Source organism: Sinohyriopsis cumingii, chromosome 3 (assembly GCF_028554795.1).
Source record: "Sinohyriopsis cumingii isolate HCF-2022 chromosome 3, ASM2855479v2, whole genome shotgun sequence".
In the NCBI taxonomy this organism is placed as follows: Eukaryota; Metazoa; Mollusca; class Bivalvia; order Unionida; family Unionidae; genus Sinohyriopsis; species Sinohyriopsis cumingii.
Genome location: NC_142963.1, coordinates 98905314 through 98921630, shown reverse-complemented (window position 1 = coordinate 98921630; position 16317 = coordinate 98905314). Strand labels below are relative to the sequence as shown.

Genomic DNA, 16317 nt, shown 5'->3' with positions numbered 1-16317 from the left:
TGAATTTAGAGGCAGAAATACCCAGAGATGTACATGTGGTCATTTATAGCAGTACATCAAATAAACAACTTTAGCTTGCATTCTTGTGTTCATTACCGAGTGTAACGGAATAAGCAGTGCATGTGACCTCGGAATCATGACATGTTGAGACATAGACTTGAATGAGCATTTTGGGGCTCAACGGCAAACTGATGAAGATTGAGAGATTCAGGAGAGGGCTAAAGTTGCTAGAACTGATAATTTGAAAGGGACATTAGCCAAGTGTATGAAAGTGTGATGCCTAGCTTACTGCTTTGAATAAGACCTTCATTGGATCGAAAAAATTCAGACTTACTCTGATGGACAAGCAAGAGCTATGTCAGTGTTATAAAGAATGAAGAAATTAAACTCTATGGCAACCAATAGTTACTATAATTGGCATAGTTTTCTGAGAGGGGACTGCAACTTTTCCTGATGGGACTCATATTTTTACCAAAATGGGAGCCATGGACTCTTAGTTTAAAAATCCTAACGAGACCTCTGGTTCAAAACTTTTCTTTCTGGGACAGAGATATCCAAGAGAGAATACCCATGGGGCCATACATGTGAGATGTTGAAAATTGCACAACAATAAAAAACTGTAACTTGTTCAAGCTAGTTATGCATATGCGTTTCAGACAGCAGGCAGTGAAAGGAGTTCACAGCACAGAATAATATTTGTACATCGAGGAGGAGGATCATATTAAATTCAGAAACAATTAACAGATAATGCTCATAAGGAACATCAGAGAATCCCCATACAACATAATTAAGTGTGTGTAGATCTCAAGTTGGCAGAACCACTGAGCAACAAAAGAATAAAAAGAAAAACTTTTGTATCATATGCAGATGTATGACCAAATGATGTACATGCTCTCATGTGCAAAAATTAAATGACATTAAATATAAGAGACTGACTCATCTGTGTAAACTCAAAGCAAGATGGATCAAATTTGACCTGTTTATGTTCGGTTCTTCCATATATATAGATCATGGTGGTATTTTCTGCAGACCTTTTGGCACTTAGTTCCAAGCCATCATTTGGTATTTGTATTGCAAAATGGATAACTAAAAAAGTATATTATCTAGTACAATACATTTTTAAGTGGTATCATTAACTGATGATGAAATTGATGAAAAAATACTTGATGTCATTCTGATATATGGATTCTTACTACACTACTAAAAAACTACTAATCTGTTCATCCTGATTCTTTTTTTTTTTTACCATCTCCTTTAGTCTTACTGGTACCAGTGCTTTTAATAAAATTGTAACTTCTATTTTCTTGCATCTAAATATTTATAATGATGTGTTATTGTCAAAAGGTAAAATGTGCTTAGTGTTGTAAAATCTAAAACTATTAATTAGCAAGGGACTAAAATAAAAAGTGGACAGAAATTATTGCCATATTACAGTGCTGTTAGAAACAACAGAATAGTTGTACAAGATGTATTTTGCACAAAGTTGTAGAACTAGTGCTCATATTGTCACCACATATTCTACTTAAATAATTATATCATTATTTCAGTATATTCCTATTAGTATTTTCCCAGTGATAGTAATTTTCTGATCTGATGTTCATTTCTTGTGCAATTTTTACACATCAAAAATTCTCACCGTATCATTAAAAAACAATGCAATCTGCACCAAATTGAGTTGTTTGAGAAGAAATTAATTTTTTTTAACCCAAAAATCACTGAAGCTACGAGTTCTTGCATTATAGTCTCACATTAAATAACATCTGAAGTAGCCACGATAATAGTTTAGGAAGCAACTGTACCAATTTCACCTTTGGTATATCCAAATCTTGAATGTGATGGAGGAACATAGCTCCAAAATAAACACATCAATATTAGAACCTGTTCATTGACTATGAATCAAGTATCCAAGTCCAACTGAATTGCTAGAAATTTTTTAATTCTTTTGACAACATCATAATTAGCTGTCAAATATGGAGTAAGCCTATAGTCTTTATGCCATCCCAACCAAGACCCCACCACAACCAGGTGACCATGTCCAATGACCTCACAGTAATAATTGCTATACAACTAGAGATGACATCTCTTTGAGAATTTTAATTTCAGTAGAGCTGTAACAGAGTGGAACAGTAAGAAAGAGTGACAGATATTTAATTGTTAAGGAGATATTTAACAATGGCTATTCCCACCACCACCACTTCCTCATTGGAGATCACACACACACAAAACTTAGAGTACATCCTGAAATCCTGGCAGCATCCCTGCAGAGGAGATAACTTGACTATTCAATTTTATTGGTCTCTGATTATCCCATGGTATTTCTGCTACTTGAAAATTATCTTACAGTGTGTCCATTCAGCATGGTCGAAAAAGGCTTACAACCACTGAGTTGTTCAAGGACTCCCATTACTACAGATTTGAAAGAACGAGAACCATACTATAAATCAGTGAAGATAAAATATAGTATATATGTGTTTGACTGTCCCTGATTGGTTGATAATGAAAGTAAGATTTTAGTAAAAACAATCTTTTGAGAGCTTGTCCTCCTTGTAACTGAAAAAAGTGAGGGACATTGTTTTATTAACATATTTTCCAGACCCGTGTTTGGACGACTCATTACTGAAATCAGCAGCTGACTCTTTGGTGCAGTATTGAAAGCACACATTTCAAATTTGTATAGATCCAGAAAATGGTGCGGCTGTTATGGGTTTTTTTCTTCACAAAAGCTGTCATCATAGATGTGTCTATACTGATATAAATTTGAGCATGAGCACTCAAAATTTTAAGTTACTAAATTTTAAAAATCGTGGTGTTTGCACAAATTTACAGTGGGAATTGAATTAGTGCAGAGTCCTGAACTCTTGAGTTTTATGCAGAAATATGGAATCCAAGCAGAATATATCCAGAAATGTAGAGGTTTTTAATCTTGGATTTAGTCTCCCCATTGTGTTTCACACTGATATGCATATTCACAGAACATTTGTATAGTAGTAGGAAAAGTGAGAAATTTAGATACATATCATAAACAAGACAAACAGTATGTGGGGGGAGAAGATCATTAGAACAGGCTGGAATGGAGAAGTATAATAAAAGCAATAATTAGTAGAAGTGTGCCTCTTTTTTTTATGTGTGCAACATTATTTTCTTAGCTTCAGTAAGAAATTTCATCAAAAGGAAGACAGTAAAGGGTGTACAGTTAACTAAACCAATATGAATTTAACTACTTAAAAGCTGTATGAAATTGATTTTAACCTTCTGGTCTGTTTCTGTCCATTCTGGTGATATGTCCACTGAATCAGTATGGTTGGAAAAAATATTTAAAAAATTAAAAATCTTTTGGCAGATTATGATTTTACCTTACTTCTGCCTGAGAGATGTGAATAATTTAATTTCTTGGTTTGTTGATTGTGGTTATTGCTCAATTCAAATGCATCATTGAAAAACATTGATGCATTCTCATACTTTGTTACAAATATTTATTAGATGCATATAATCAGATATTGGTAAATATAGCTTGAATAAATTGTAAGAGTTCTAGTTGGAACAATGAACATTGTTAAGAGAAAATTTAAGTGAGCTAAAATGTAAACTTTTTGGCAGTGTGTGATGCAGGATTGCTCAAGACTTTTCCATCTCATATGCTCACCATGAAAAATCCATTTGCACCAACTGATGATGACTTTTAGGTAACTGTCAGAAAGGCATAACTGACGATATTCTATTGTCTACAAAAATTACTCGAGTCAAAAGTTGTAAACTCATACAGCTGTGGCAAAAATGATTGACTAGTACCTTTTCTGCTGTTGCTACAGTTGATTAGTTGGTTGATTCAGTGTGGTTTGATTTGGGGTTTTTTGGTGATTTTTTTTACAATATATTAGGTGGAGGAAGGACTGCGAAAGACCACCAACCTAAATTGGTTGATCTGTGACACAAACTCACTCTGTGAGATGTTTAAGTGATATAAAAGCAAGCACCTTAGTACACTTGGGCATATGGAGCCTCTGTTGATTTGACGTTTATCTCCAACAGCTGAAGTCATTTAGACATGAGCTCTCAGGGTTTCAGTAGATCAGTATGGCCTTTACACCATTTTCAGATGAAGAGAATCTATATATGGCAGCCAGTTTTACTGCTGAATAAAATCCAAGTCCTTTTAAAACACCAAACACCACTTATGTAGAACCACTGACCTTCCACAAGTAACTGGCAACATTCTCATTTGCACATTGGAGGCAAGTAATCACATGACAAGCATCTTGTACCACTGCCATGGAAGCCCCTCAGATCTGTATCACAAGACAAGCATCTTATACCACTCTGCCATGAAAGCCCCTCAGGCCATAGGTATAAGTCTCATATCAAAGACTAGAAGTGGGAGATAGAACCTGTGACAACTGGATTGAAAGTACATAATGTTACTGCTAGGCCATCAGTGATGATGATGCTGTTGACAATGCAGTTAACTGCAGTGACATTAATTTTATGAGTGCTCTGGGAAAAATGATTCCTAGACTTTCATCCATTTTTTAAAATCTGATATAAAAATATTGCTATATTTTGTTATAACTTTATATTAGTCTTGCAACAAGGTGTAAAAATAAGACATTAGTAACTGAAAAAGATGTTCTTACAAGAACTGATATGGTGTAAAAGTAGACAAATGATGCAACATCACTTCAACAGGCATCATTGTTTTTTTTCTCTCACAAATCATAAAAGTTTACCAAAACATTTATTGGAAAAAATAATAACAATGAATCATAGAATCTGACCACACATTTAAAGCAATACAAGATTTAACTATTATTCTAATCAAAAGCAGCATGCCTGAGAACAAAGAAAAATAGCAAGACATATTGATCACTTTAGGAAACACAGAGTTTAGTAAGGATACAAATTCATGATTTCTGTATTAGAATGAAAGTATCTATTATAAAATCTGTATTCATGGATGTTAAATTAGTAGGTATTAATGGACTGATCAATGACATCTACAAATAATAAGCCACCATGAAAATCTGGGATTTCACAGTATCAGAGACATACTTGGTTGCCACAAAAACGAAAGGACAAAAGACTGATTATAATGAATGAATATAAATAAAAATATGCAGTAGATTATATGATGTATATGAATTCAGTAGATTACCTCCAGCCAGCTGTCATTTAAATCGCTTCTGTCCCCAACCCAATATTAAAATCGCTTCTGCCGCCCACTAACCCATAGCCAGAAATTATGTTAAAAAATATACTTCTGTAGGGGACAGTGTTTCTCGATTAAAACACATCTGAAGGTGGATCATAATTTTTTTTAAATTGCTTCTGTTGTGGGGTGGTTGAATTTGAAAGTGCCTTCCCCCCGGGGGGTATATGTTTTACTGGAACAACCCTAAGTTGTTCCTTGGATAATCATATTCCATAATATTCACAGATTGACAATAAGTTGTTCCTTGGATAATCATATTCCATAATATTCACAGATTGACAGTAAGTTGTTCCTTGGATATTCAGATTTTTTAATATTCGCAGAATGACAGTAAGTTGTTCCTTGCATATTCAGATTCCGTAATATTCACAGAATGACAGTATTTGTTCCTTGGATATTCAGATTCCGTAATATTCACAGATTTTCAGTAGGTTGTTCCTTGGATATTCAGATTCTGTAATATTCACAAATTGACAGTAAGTTGTTCCTTGGATATTCAGATTCTGTAATATTCACAGAATGACAGTAGGTTGTTCCTTGGATATTCAGATTCCGTAATATTCACAGATTGACAGTAAGTTGTTCCTTGGATATTCATATTCCGTAATATTCACAGATTGGCAGTAAGTTGTTCCTTTTAAGTTGTTCCTTGGATATTCAGATTCTGTAATATTCACAGATTGACAGTAAGTTGTTCCTTGGATATTCATAGTCTGTAATATTCACAGATTGACAGTAAGTTGTTCCTTTTAAGTTGTTCCTTGGATATTCAGATTCTGTAATATTCACAGATTAACAGTAAGTTGTTCCTTTTAAGTTGTTCCTTGGATATTCAGATTCTGTAATATTCACAGATTGACAGTAAGTTGTTCCTTGGATATTCAGATTCTATAATATTCACAGATTGACAGTAAGTTGTTCCTTGGATATTCATATTCCGTAATATTGACAGATTGACAGTAAGTTGTTCCTTTTAAGTTGTTCCTTGGATATTCAGATTCTGTAATATTAACAGATTGATAGTAAGTTGTTCCTTGGATATTCATATTCCATAATATTCACAGATTGACAGTAAGTTATTCCTTTTAAGTTGTTCCTTGGATATTCAGATTCCGTAATATTAACAGATTGACAGTAAGTTGTTCCTTGGATATTCATATTCTGTAATATGCACAGATTGACAGTAAGTTGTTCCTTGGATATTCAGATTCTGTAATATTCATAGATTGACAGTAAGTTGTTCCTTGGATATTCAGATTCCGTAATATTCACAGATTGACAGTAAGTTGTTCCTTTTAAGTTGTTCCTTGGATATTCATATTCCGTAATATTCATAGATTGACAGTAAGTTGTTCCTTGGATATTCAGATTCTGGAATCTTTGCAGATTGACATTAAGTAGTTGCAGCCATATAATCCATGATATTTGACACACCCCACAAAAAAGTGAATTCACAGCAAGTGATATTTCTTTCCACAGGTTTATCACACAGGGACAGAGCAGTTCAATGCCAAACCAGCCAAGGGAATCAAGTATCTGCAGGAACAGGGGTTCCTCAAGACACCTCTAGATTATGGGGAAGTTATCCTATTGCTTAAGGAGAATCCAAAGCTCGATAAGAAAATGATTGGAGAATATATCAGTGATAGGAAAAATGACACAATATTGGAGGCTTTTGTCAAGTAAGTTTTAATTAGAATTTTATTTATAGTGTTACAAATGTTGCCATGAAAAATATCAGGATGTAAAAATATCAGATGTAAATATTGGATAATTAGATAAATTAATTTTGAATGTAAATGATTTTCTACAGATCATTCCAATTTTTGGTTTCAGCACAAACCAAGGGAGTTAACTCAAAGATAATCAACAAATACACAAGAGTTTATTTCTGGTAAAACAATGATACCACTGCTTTCTTGGATCAAGGGATTTTTTACCCCTTATATAGCTAAAATGGGAGTGCAACACCAGTATTGGGGGGGTGCACACTGTGAAGAAAATAGAATAGTATCATTGACTTGAGTATAGCAACAAAAAAGAAGTAAATAAATTGGCAATTAAATTAAAAAATTGACAGCTTGTCTGCATATAGTACTTCAGAAAAGTATGTCCATGTATGACAGATTTAGTAGTAAGTTATTTAACAGCTTGAAATATTATAAAAGCTTCCTGTTCTTTTTTTCCTCAGAATGAAATTAGCATTATTTTTTCTTTAATAAAAATAACACTAAGGAACACAATTACCACCATTAATTTGTAAAACTGGAACCACTTATGCCACTCCAGATTTTTTTCTCTCTCTATTTCTCTTGGGATTTGTACTGTGCATTTATTAATACAGTAGAGAGGGGGCAAGTCTGCCCTTCATGGCCAGTGTGACGATCATAAAAGCTTTACCACTTGTGTGTCATGCAGATTGCACACATCATCTGTGATTATCCCATCTTCTTAGCTATCATTAAGAAATAGGCAGAATTTGAATGACATCGATACCCAGCTGCAGGTAGATCTTAGACTTAATTTAGTGCATGCACCAGGGTTTGATTTCTGTAGATAAAGTGAACACATTAGGCCAGTATTTTGTAGAATTATAAAACATGCTCATAAGATTGAACCTGTTCAGATGAAGAAAATGGGTTAATGATTGGTGCATGGTATATATCACTTATAATATAAATAGCCCTCTGACTAGTAGTCCATTTGGACTAATCAGACAAGAGTATGCAGTATACATATGTTTATTTTCTTGCACTGTGTCGCTCTGATGCTAAACATGTCATTGAGGTGATGACTTTCAGTGTGGAAAGGTGGACATACTGGAGTTAGACAACATTTGTCTATGATTCAGGTGTTGAAAGACAATTGTGGGAAGAGGGAGTTTTAAAATGGATAGTGCATCTTTTCTATAATGGAAAAGTGTTTGGATGTAGGGGATACCAGGGACACAGGCTATAAAGTAGAACAATTTGATCCTGGTAGCAACAGTGAAAATGGACTGTGATCTATTATCTGTTAATTTTATTCAGCATGTGTGATAAATCCTTGGTTCGGCTTAAGAGCAGGAGAATTTACATTGAATCCATTATTTATTATGAGCTGTTGTGTTATGGACTTGTATAAAATATGTCCCACTATCATTCTGCAAAAAGTGCCCTTATATAGAAACTCCCTATAATGAAATGACACAGATGGAATTTCCAGGTTTAGTTGTGGAGCTATACCAAAACAATTAATTAAATGGAATATTCACTTGTTGTAAAGGTTATTATTGTTTGGACCACAGTCATATGATATGTAGACACACTCATAGTTGAAAATCATTTTAGTGATTATTTAGGCAGTCAAGATAATTATATTTAGGTCACTGTCTTATAAGGCTTACCTTTCTGCATAATGCAAGATTATGAAGATGCCTTTTCTTTAACTTGACAGATCCTTTCTTTTTGAGGAGTTGCGGATCGATGAAGCCTTAAGATTATATTTGGAAACTTTTCGTCTCCCAGGTGAGGCTCCAGTGATATCGCGATTGTTGGAGCATTTTGCTGACCACTGGCATGTAAGTAGAAAAAATATGAGTGATTTTTACAGTTATACAATCATAAATGATTCAATATTTATAGATTCAATATTTTTATTGAGAATTTTTATTTGATGTCATTATGCCCAAGCATAAATATGGCTTGTTATGTTGGCAATTCATCTATCTTCCCACCACAAGGATGTTTACACAAAAACTGTGTAACTTTGGAATGAAAAGATTTTTACTTCATAACATTAAGTAATCTGGAATTATGTCGTTCATGCTTTTGTTTCCACTTTATAACTTAAAATCCATTTGTGATTGAGGAATAAAACTTGATACAGTTATACATCATTATTAGGAGGTGTGTTGCATGTTACTTTGAGGGTTCTGTCTTCAAGGTCAGGGTAAAATCTCATTAGTTCTACATTTTCATTGCACTTTCCCTTCCACTCTGACTCTAAAGCCAGTTAAGATTAAGGGATGAAACTTGGCATACATGTACATTATTAGTAGAAGATGTGTCATGCACCATATTTGGGGTCCTGTCTTCAGGATAAAGGTAATTGATTAACATTTTAAGTTTACCATTACACTTTTCCTTTTCCTTTTCAATGTTAGAGTTATTAGTGATGAATGGATGAAATGTTGTATACTCAAGTATCCACAAAGACATGTAGTCTTCAGTCTTCAAGGTCGAGGTTATGACTCAGTAATATAATTTTTCATCACATATTTCTTTTGGCTCAGTAACTTTAGAGCCATTTAAGATTAAGGTATGGATTTTGAATGCTTATAAATATCATTAGAAGGGATTCACATTGGGGATTCTGTCTTTAAGGTCAAGGTCATGGGGCAATATTTCAGTTTTCAGTCTCACTTTCCCTTCACTCTACAATCAGTCATTTGTGACCTCATCATGGTAGATGGGGGACAGAAATTAATTGGATTTGTTAATTATTAGCATTTTATTCATTTCGTATGCTCTGATAGGTTTTCCTCATGGGACAAATGGCTGTTTGTATGGGTATCCAGTTTGTATGGTCATATCAGTTGACACTAAAGGCTTCATAGATTGTTTCAGGGTCCTAAATAAACTAGTGCCAGTCTGAGAAGCAAAATAGCTATCATGGCTGCCACTGTAACAATCTTCTCACTATTTCTGATGGGCAGAAGGTTGTATTGACATGGGATTTTCACTACAATTCTGCTTATGATAAATCATTGGTACTAATTGAAATGGTGTCAATTAAAGCTCCAACATAACCATAGTGGCCATCTTTAAAATCTTGGTACTACTACTTCACTTGGATAATTGGTCATATCGACATGGAGTTTTCACTAAAACACTTCTTACTATATGCTCTTGGGTTCTGTTTTCATATTGTTACTGATCTAATGGTATAATATCCACCATTGCAGTCTTGATAATCTTGTTTTAGCAGCAGTAATACACTGATATCGCGTTGCTGTAGTTATTCCAGGTACTAGTCTAATATACAAGATGATTAGTCCCTCTTTCAATAAGTAATTGAAGATAAAGAAAAAAACGTATAATCGCAATCTGATACCTTAATCAGTTTCCAACTGTTTGAATATCATCCTTCCTTTTCTTGGAATTCTCATGTGTTCCTTGGATGCTTTACAATTTCAATCATCTTTTGGCATTTTTGCTGTTGAATAAATCCTTTTTGTGTTGTTTCTGATGTTTTCTCACCAGTCTTTAGCAAGTTTCATTTATCTATAACATATGAGGGTTTTGATTGCCATGCAAATGAAGAGTTGCTTTATTTTTTTATCCTTCTTTTAGTAAGTGTTAAGAGTGCTACAAATAAAATTTTTGTTCCAGTTCATTTTGTTGCTGCATGTATTTCCGTTCAGCATTCACTATTTCTCAAGTTGTGGATAAATCAGTCATAAAAGACTGCTAGGAACACACAAGAGGTTGAGCATCAAATGCAGGTGTACATATGGAAGCCTGTCCTATTTATTGTCTTTGGCCTGACAAGGTATGGGACTTAGTGGAAAGTTACCATGCCTATAGGTCAGGAAGAATTATCTACTTATTTCACTTCATCTCTAGAAGATCCCCTCCATTTCCAGCAGGATACTATGGCACTTATCAATTTAGAGAAGTCTTCAGCTAACATATGGGAGGGGTCTATGTTTTGTTCTGGAGTACAGAAATTACCTGCTCTGTAAAGATGGATGACTGACACATAGAAGGTTGTTGTCAGCTACCATGAGGGAACGATCCCTGGCACTTATCAGTAGAGGGAAGTCATCAAGTCCCAGCTGCCCATGTAAGGGAAGCACATAAATTGGTCTGTCCCCTCCTCTACTTTTCAGTCCCAGGCTTCATTCTCTAGCTACAGGGTCCATTAGCCTGCCTGGCAACATAAGACCTTCCACCTTGGACTCCTGTGTTTCCCAAATGAGGCTTTTGGATGGGACCTTGGCCTAGCTCCTAATTAAGTTGATATAGCTTTCTTGAAGCAGGAATCTTCATTTCCAGCTGCATTGCAGAGATTGTTGGAGGCTATTACCAAGACATCAAGGCACATGGTTTTTATATCCATAAAGTTGTCTGCAGATCTTTTTGACCTTCATACAGATGCTACCTTGCAGACATCAAAGGTCTCACTGGAGCATAGTGAAAGCTTTATTTGTGGGCTTCCTCATTTGATGCAGATATATTATTCAGAGAGCTTATGTTGCTATGGTATGTTGTTACTGTAGATCTCCATTGGCTCAGTGGACCCTTTATCATGCTGGACTTCTAACTAAATTGGTGCAGGTTCAAATATACCAACGGATCATTTTGAGTCAGCTACAGTGTTGTGTCCTTGTGCAAGGCACTTTACTCCCATTGTCTCTACACTAAATAACCTACTTGTGTTTATGTGCTGTAAAGGTCTAACCCAAACTAAAAGACTTCTTATGATCTCAAGCTGGTGCAGAATAAAAATAGTGCTGGTCTGACATCCAATATGGTTGCCTTGGCAGTCATCCTAAAACTTTTTACCACAACTCTGCTTGAACAGAAGGTCATAATGTTATGGTGCTTTCACCAGATGACTTCTTATGATGTCCAGTTGTCCATAAATGAAAATGGTGCCATTCTGACATCCAGTATGGCTACCACAGCAGCCATCTTGAAACTCTCCTGAATGAAAAGTCGTATTTCTACTCCTCTCCAAATGGATGTCTATATGAAAATGGTGCTCATCCAATATGGCTGCCACAACAACTGTCCTAATCTTGTCACTGCTACCCTTGAATGAATGATTAGTATGACATGGGGTTTAACTGGGGGGCACTCTACATATATTATGGACCACTCTGGTGGCCTAGTGGTTAGAGCATCGACCTCAGATGAGGTAAGTTGTGGGTTCAATCCCTGGCCAAGTCATACCAAAGACTTACAGAAATGGTGGGGCTCCGAGTGGCCAAGTGGTCTAAAGCATTCTCCGTTACGGATCACTGCCATCTCACCTCTGTCTGCGTAGGTCCAGTGTGGGTATGTGAGAAAGCTTGCCAGTAGCTTCTCGAGGGTCAGTGGTTCTTTCTGGCGATTTCCCAGGTTCTTCCTCCACCATTAATACTGGCCGCCATGCATAGCCTATTGTGTGCTGAAAAATGGCGTTAAACCCTACAACAACAACAACAACTACAGAAATGGTACTAACAGTTGCCTTGCTTGGCTTTCAGCATTAAGAGGTTAGTGTTAGGACTGGTCAGCCTGGTGTCAGGATAATTAGACTGGGCGGGACATAATGCTACATGTCTGCGGCATGATGCCCCAGTGCTAGACATCACTATAAACTGTCACACTGCAGACATCATAGTGATATGATGGAAAAATTGTTAAAGCTATGTTAAAAATCCAAATCACACACACACACACATATATCATGTACTTCTGAGAGAGTGGCAGGTGTAAGGTGAAGTTGTTTGCAGTTGTGACATGCACAGTGGATGGAATGTTGGCATACATTTATGTTAATTTAATGTACTGTGGCTGAAATTTCTTTGGATATTGTGCTTGTGGAAATTGTAAATGATCTAAGTACACATAAAAGTTAGCCTGAATTAGTCTAAAGTACACAATGTTTGACATTTATTAAAATAGGGAAAAATAAATTTTGCCAGACTAGACAATACCAGCTTTTTCTGACAGTGCAATGAATAAATTAGAAACTATATAAAACGTTTTTAAAAAAGTTATCAGCTCCATTAATTTTTACAATTTACCTCTGAACTCCAGATAGTGAAAATAACAAAGAGAAGCTACCAGTTCTTTGATAGGAGCACATTTGAAGTAAGGTCACGCTTTATACTTTATAACCCACATTAAATCATTTAATATATACAAAAATGAAGGAAATCAAAGTTGTTTTAACATTACCTAAGATATACAAAGTTTTATTTAAATATCCAGCATATGTAGTAAGGAAAATCCTGGAAATTCTTCTTTAAAAATTTGCCCCTATGCAAAATATGAACTTCAGAGTGCTGCCTCAAAACAATTATAAACATTTTTGCAGTTCTTTTTTCTTATTTTTATATCAGCCTGCATGATGTTCTAAGCAAAACAGTACATTAACATTAATGCTATGCGTGAAAATAAGTTAATTATGTGTAAACTTAGTGTGACAGTACCTGAGACTAGTTAAATATCTTCTATCCATTATATTGGGTCCAGGGTCCTAGACTAGGTCGAAGAATATTTGCTGTTGTCTCTGAAAATTCTTATTTCCCATATTCAAAATTCTTGTTTCCCATGTTCAAAATTCTTGTTTCCCATGTTCAAAATTCTTATTTCCCATGTTCAAAATTCTTGTTTTCCATGTTCAAAATTCTTGTTTCCCCATGTTCAAAATTCTTGTTTCCCATGTTCAAAATTCTTATTTCCTATGTTCAAAATTCTTATTTCCTATGTTCAAAATTCTTATTTCCCATGTTCGGGGCCCCAAGTGGCCGAGTGGTCTATAGCGCTCTTCATTACGGATCACTGCCATCTCACCTCTGTCTGCGGCGGTTCGAGTCTAAGATTCAGCCAATGTGGGCATGTGAGAAAGCTTGCCAGTAGCTTCTCGTGGGTCGGTGGTTCTTTCCGGGGTTTTCCGGGTTCTTCCTCCACCATTAATACTGGCCGCCATGTATAGCCTATCGTGCTGAAAAATGGCGTTAAACCCCACAACAACAACAACAATTTCCCATGTTCAGAGAATATTGTGCTGTTGTATCTGAAATGGTTTCAATACTTAGCAGCTACAAATAATGAAGCGACAGAAGAAGGTGACTTTATTTATTGTGGATTCCTGGAAATTCTTTTATGCAGGTTGAACTTAGGTTCCTCCATATGACTCTTCTCCTTAAGTCACCACAGTGTAGATGAACAAATAGACCATGTACATGACAATAAACCTCACTTTATCAATTCAGAATAATTGCAGGTGATGTGCATGTGTGATGAATGCACAGTATTTCGTAAAAAACTAGTACCTCTCTCAGGGACACACCAGCAGAGGCAAAAACAAAAAAATTGTTTTCTTCATCTGTATTGTGGCATTAGGGAACAATGATCATAAAAGGCAACAGCTACTCATGCCCTAATATGGCACTCGTCTGTCACTTTGTCTTCATATATAATAACTCTTATGTGGAAATTTCAGATTGGTTGCAAGATATGTTTATCAGTATGCAGTAATGGAGGCTAATATTTACATTAACAAAAAGTACAATGTGTTTTATGTATCTATTTATGTTTTATGTATCTATTTTGTGTTTTCACGTTTGGCACGTCTCAGTAGATTGCGTATGAAGTATCAGTAGGTGTTGACAAATTGTTTTAAAATTGATCATAATAGTGAACCTGTGTACAAGTTGAAGGTGATTTCCCATTAGATAGATCATTGAGGTGGGTTCTGTTGTGATGTGGGGTACTGGGACATAAGTCATGGTAGGAAGTACTGTGACATGGGTTAGGTAGGAAAATATTGTGATGTTGTGTTGCAAGGGTGTATATAAGGATGAGAGTTGATCAGCTAATTCATTCTTATTTCCCATGTTCATATTTTAATATCAGTCTGCAGATGTGTTTCATGTTGTGTATAGATATTTGTTTGGATTATTCATTGGAATTACAAAGTGTTCTTTGACTTGAGACTAAAATAATATTCTAGGGTAATTTGTTCACAGTAGTTCTGGACAATGCCATTGTGATACATAGCACATTCAGTGACCTGGAATTTATTGTGAACACGAAGTTCTTTTGGACTTGCAGAACGTTTTAGGATTATTTTGGATTGAATTGATAATACTGTAAGTTCCTCTTAAATTTTCATTTTCTAACTTAGAGAATTAAATTTTTTGTTTAGTTTTACAAAACTTGTTGGTTTTGCTTTTTTCAGTTACTTAAGACCATAAAGTCATAACAGTTGTTCAAAATATATTAAGTGGAAGGAACTAAAATTCAGTTGAATTGAGTTGGCTATCCTGTCTTCAAGTGCATTTATTTTGATGATCTTTTTTTCATGCGGTATAAAAGTGAGACATTTGTTATTAACACTTAGGCATCACTTCACTTGTTGACATTATTTTATATTAAAATTTTTGTCTTAGTTTTTAAATATTACATAATAAACACTTGTAACTTTGTATATGACAGAAATCCAATGGAGAACCCTTTGTTAATGCTGATGCTGCCTTCACACTGGCCTATGCTGTCATCATGCTGAATGTAGATCAACACAATCACAATGTCAAGAAACAGAACATTCCCATGACTGTTGAGGTAAAGTTAAAACCATTAAAGCAGCTTTAATACAGGCTTTTACATAGAGTTTTTTTTGTCACAGTTAAATATATCATCCTTTAAAGCAGCTTTAATACAGGCTTTTACATAGTATTCTTTTGTCACAGTTAAATTTATCATCCTTTTAAGCAGCTTTAATACAGGCTTTTACATAGCTTTTTTGTCACAGTTAAATGTATCATTCATTAAAGCAGCTTTAATACAGGCTTTTACATAGTTTTTTGTCACAGTTAAATGTATCATCCTTTAAAGCAGCTTTAATACAGGCTTTTACATAGTATTCTTTTGTCACAGTTAAAATTTATCATCCTTTTAAGCAGCTTTAATACAGGCTTTTACATAGTTTTTTGTCACAGTTAAATGTATCATTCATTAAAACAGCTTTAATACAGGCTTTTACATAGAGTTTTTTGTCACAGTTAAATGTATCATCCTTTAAAGCAGCTTTAATACAGGTTTTTACATAGTATTTTTTTGTCACAGTTAAATTTATCATCCATTTAAGCAGCTTTAATACAGGCTTTTACATAGAGTTTTTTTTGTCACAGTTAAATGTATCATTCATTAAAACAGCTTTAATACAGGCTTTTACACAGAGTTTTTTGTCACAGTTAAATGTATCATCCTTTAAAGCAGCTTTAATACAGGCTTTTACATAGTATTTTTTTGTCACAGTTAAATGTATCATCCATTAAAAGCAGCTTTAATACAGGCTTTTACATAGAGTTTTTTTTTGTCACAGTTAAATGTATCATTCATTAAAACAGC

At 34.8% G+C, this 16317-nt stretch overlaps 1 protein-coding gene across 7 annotated transcripts in view; it reads left to right on the top strand.

The window, feature by feature from the left end:
* Positions 1-16317, top strand: part of LOC149803373 (Golgi-specific brefeldin A-resistance guanine nucleotide exchange factor 1-like) — a 167294-nt gene that overhangs the window by 59804 nt on the left and 91173 nt on the right. For all 7 annotated transcript variants that reach the window (XR_016420209.1, XM_089953086.1, XM_089953085.1 and 4 more), the window contains 3 exons: positions 6686-6888; positions 8642-8765; positions 15403-15528. Coding sequence is in view for 6 of the 7 variants with exons in the window: in XM_089953086.1 (XP_089809212.1) it covers positions 6686-6888; positions 8642-8765; positions 15403-15528 (453 nt within the window). In the remaining variant the exon portion in view is untranslated. The remainder of the gene's footprint in view (positions 1-6685; positions 6889-8641; positions 8766-15402; positions 15529-16317) is intronic.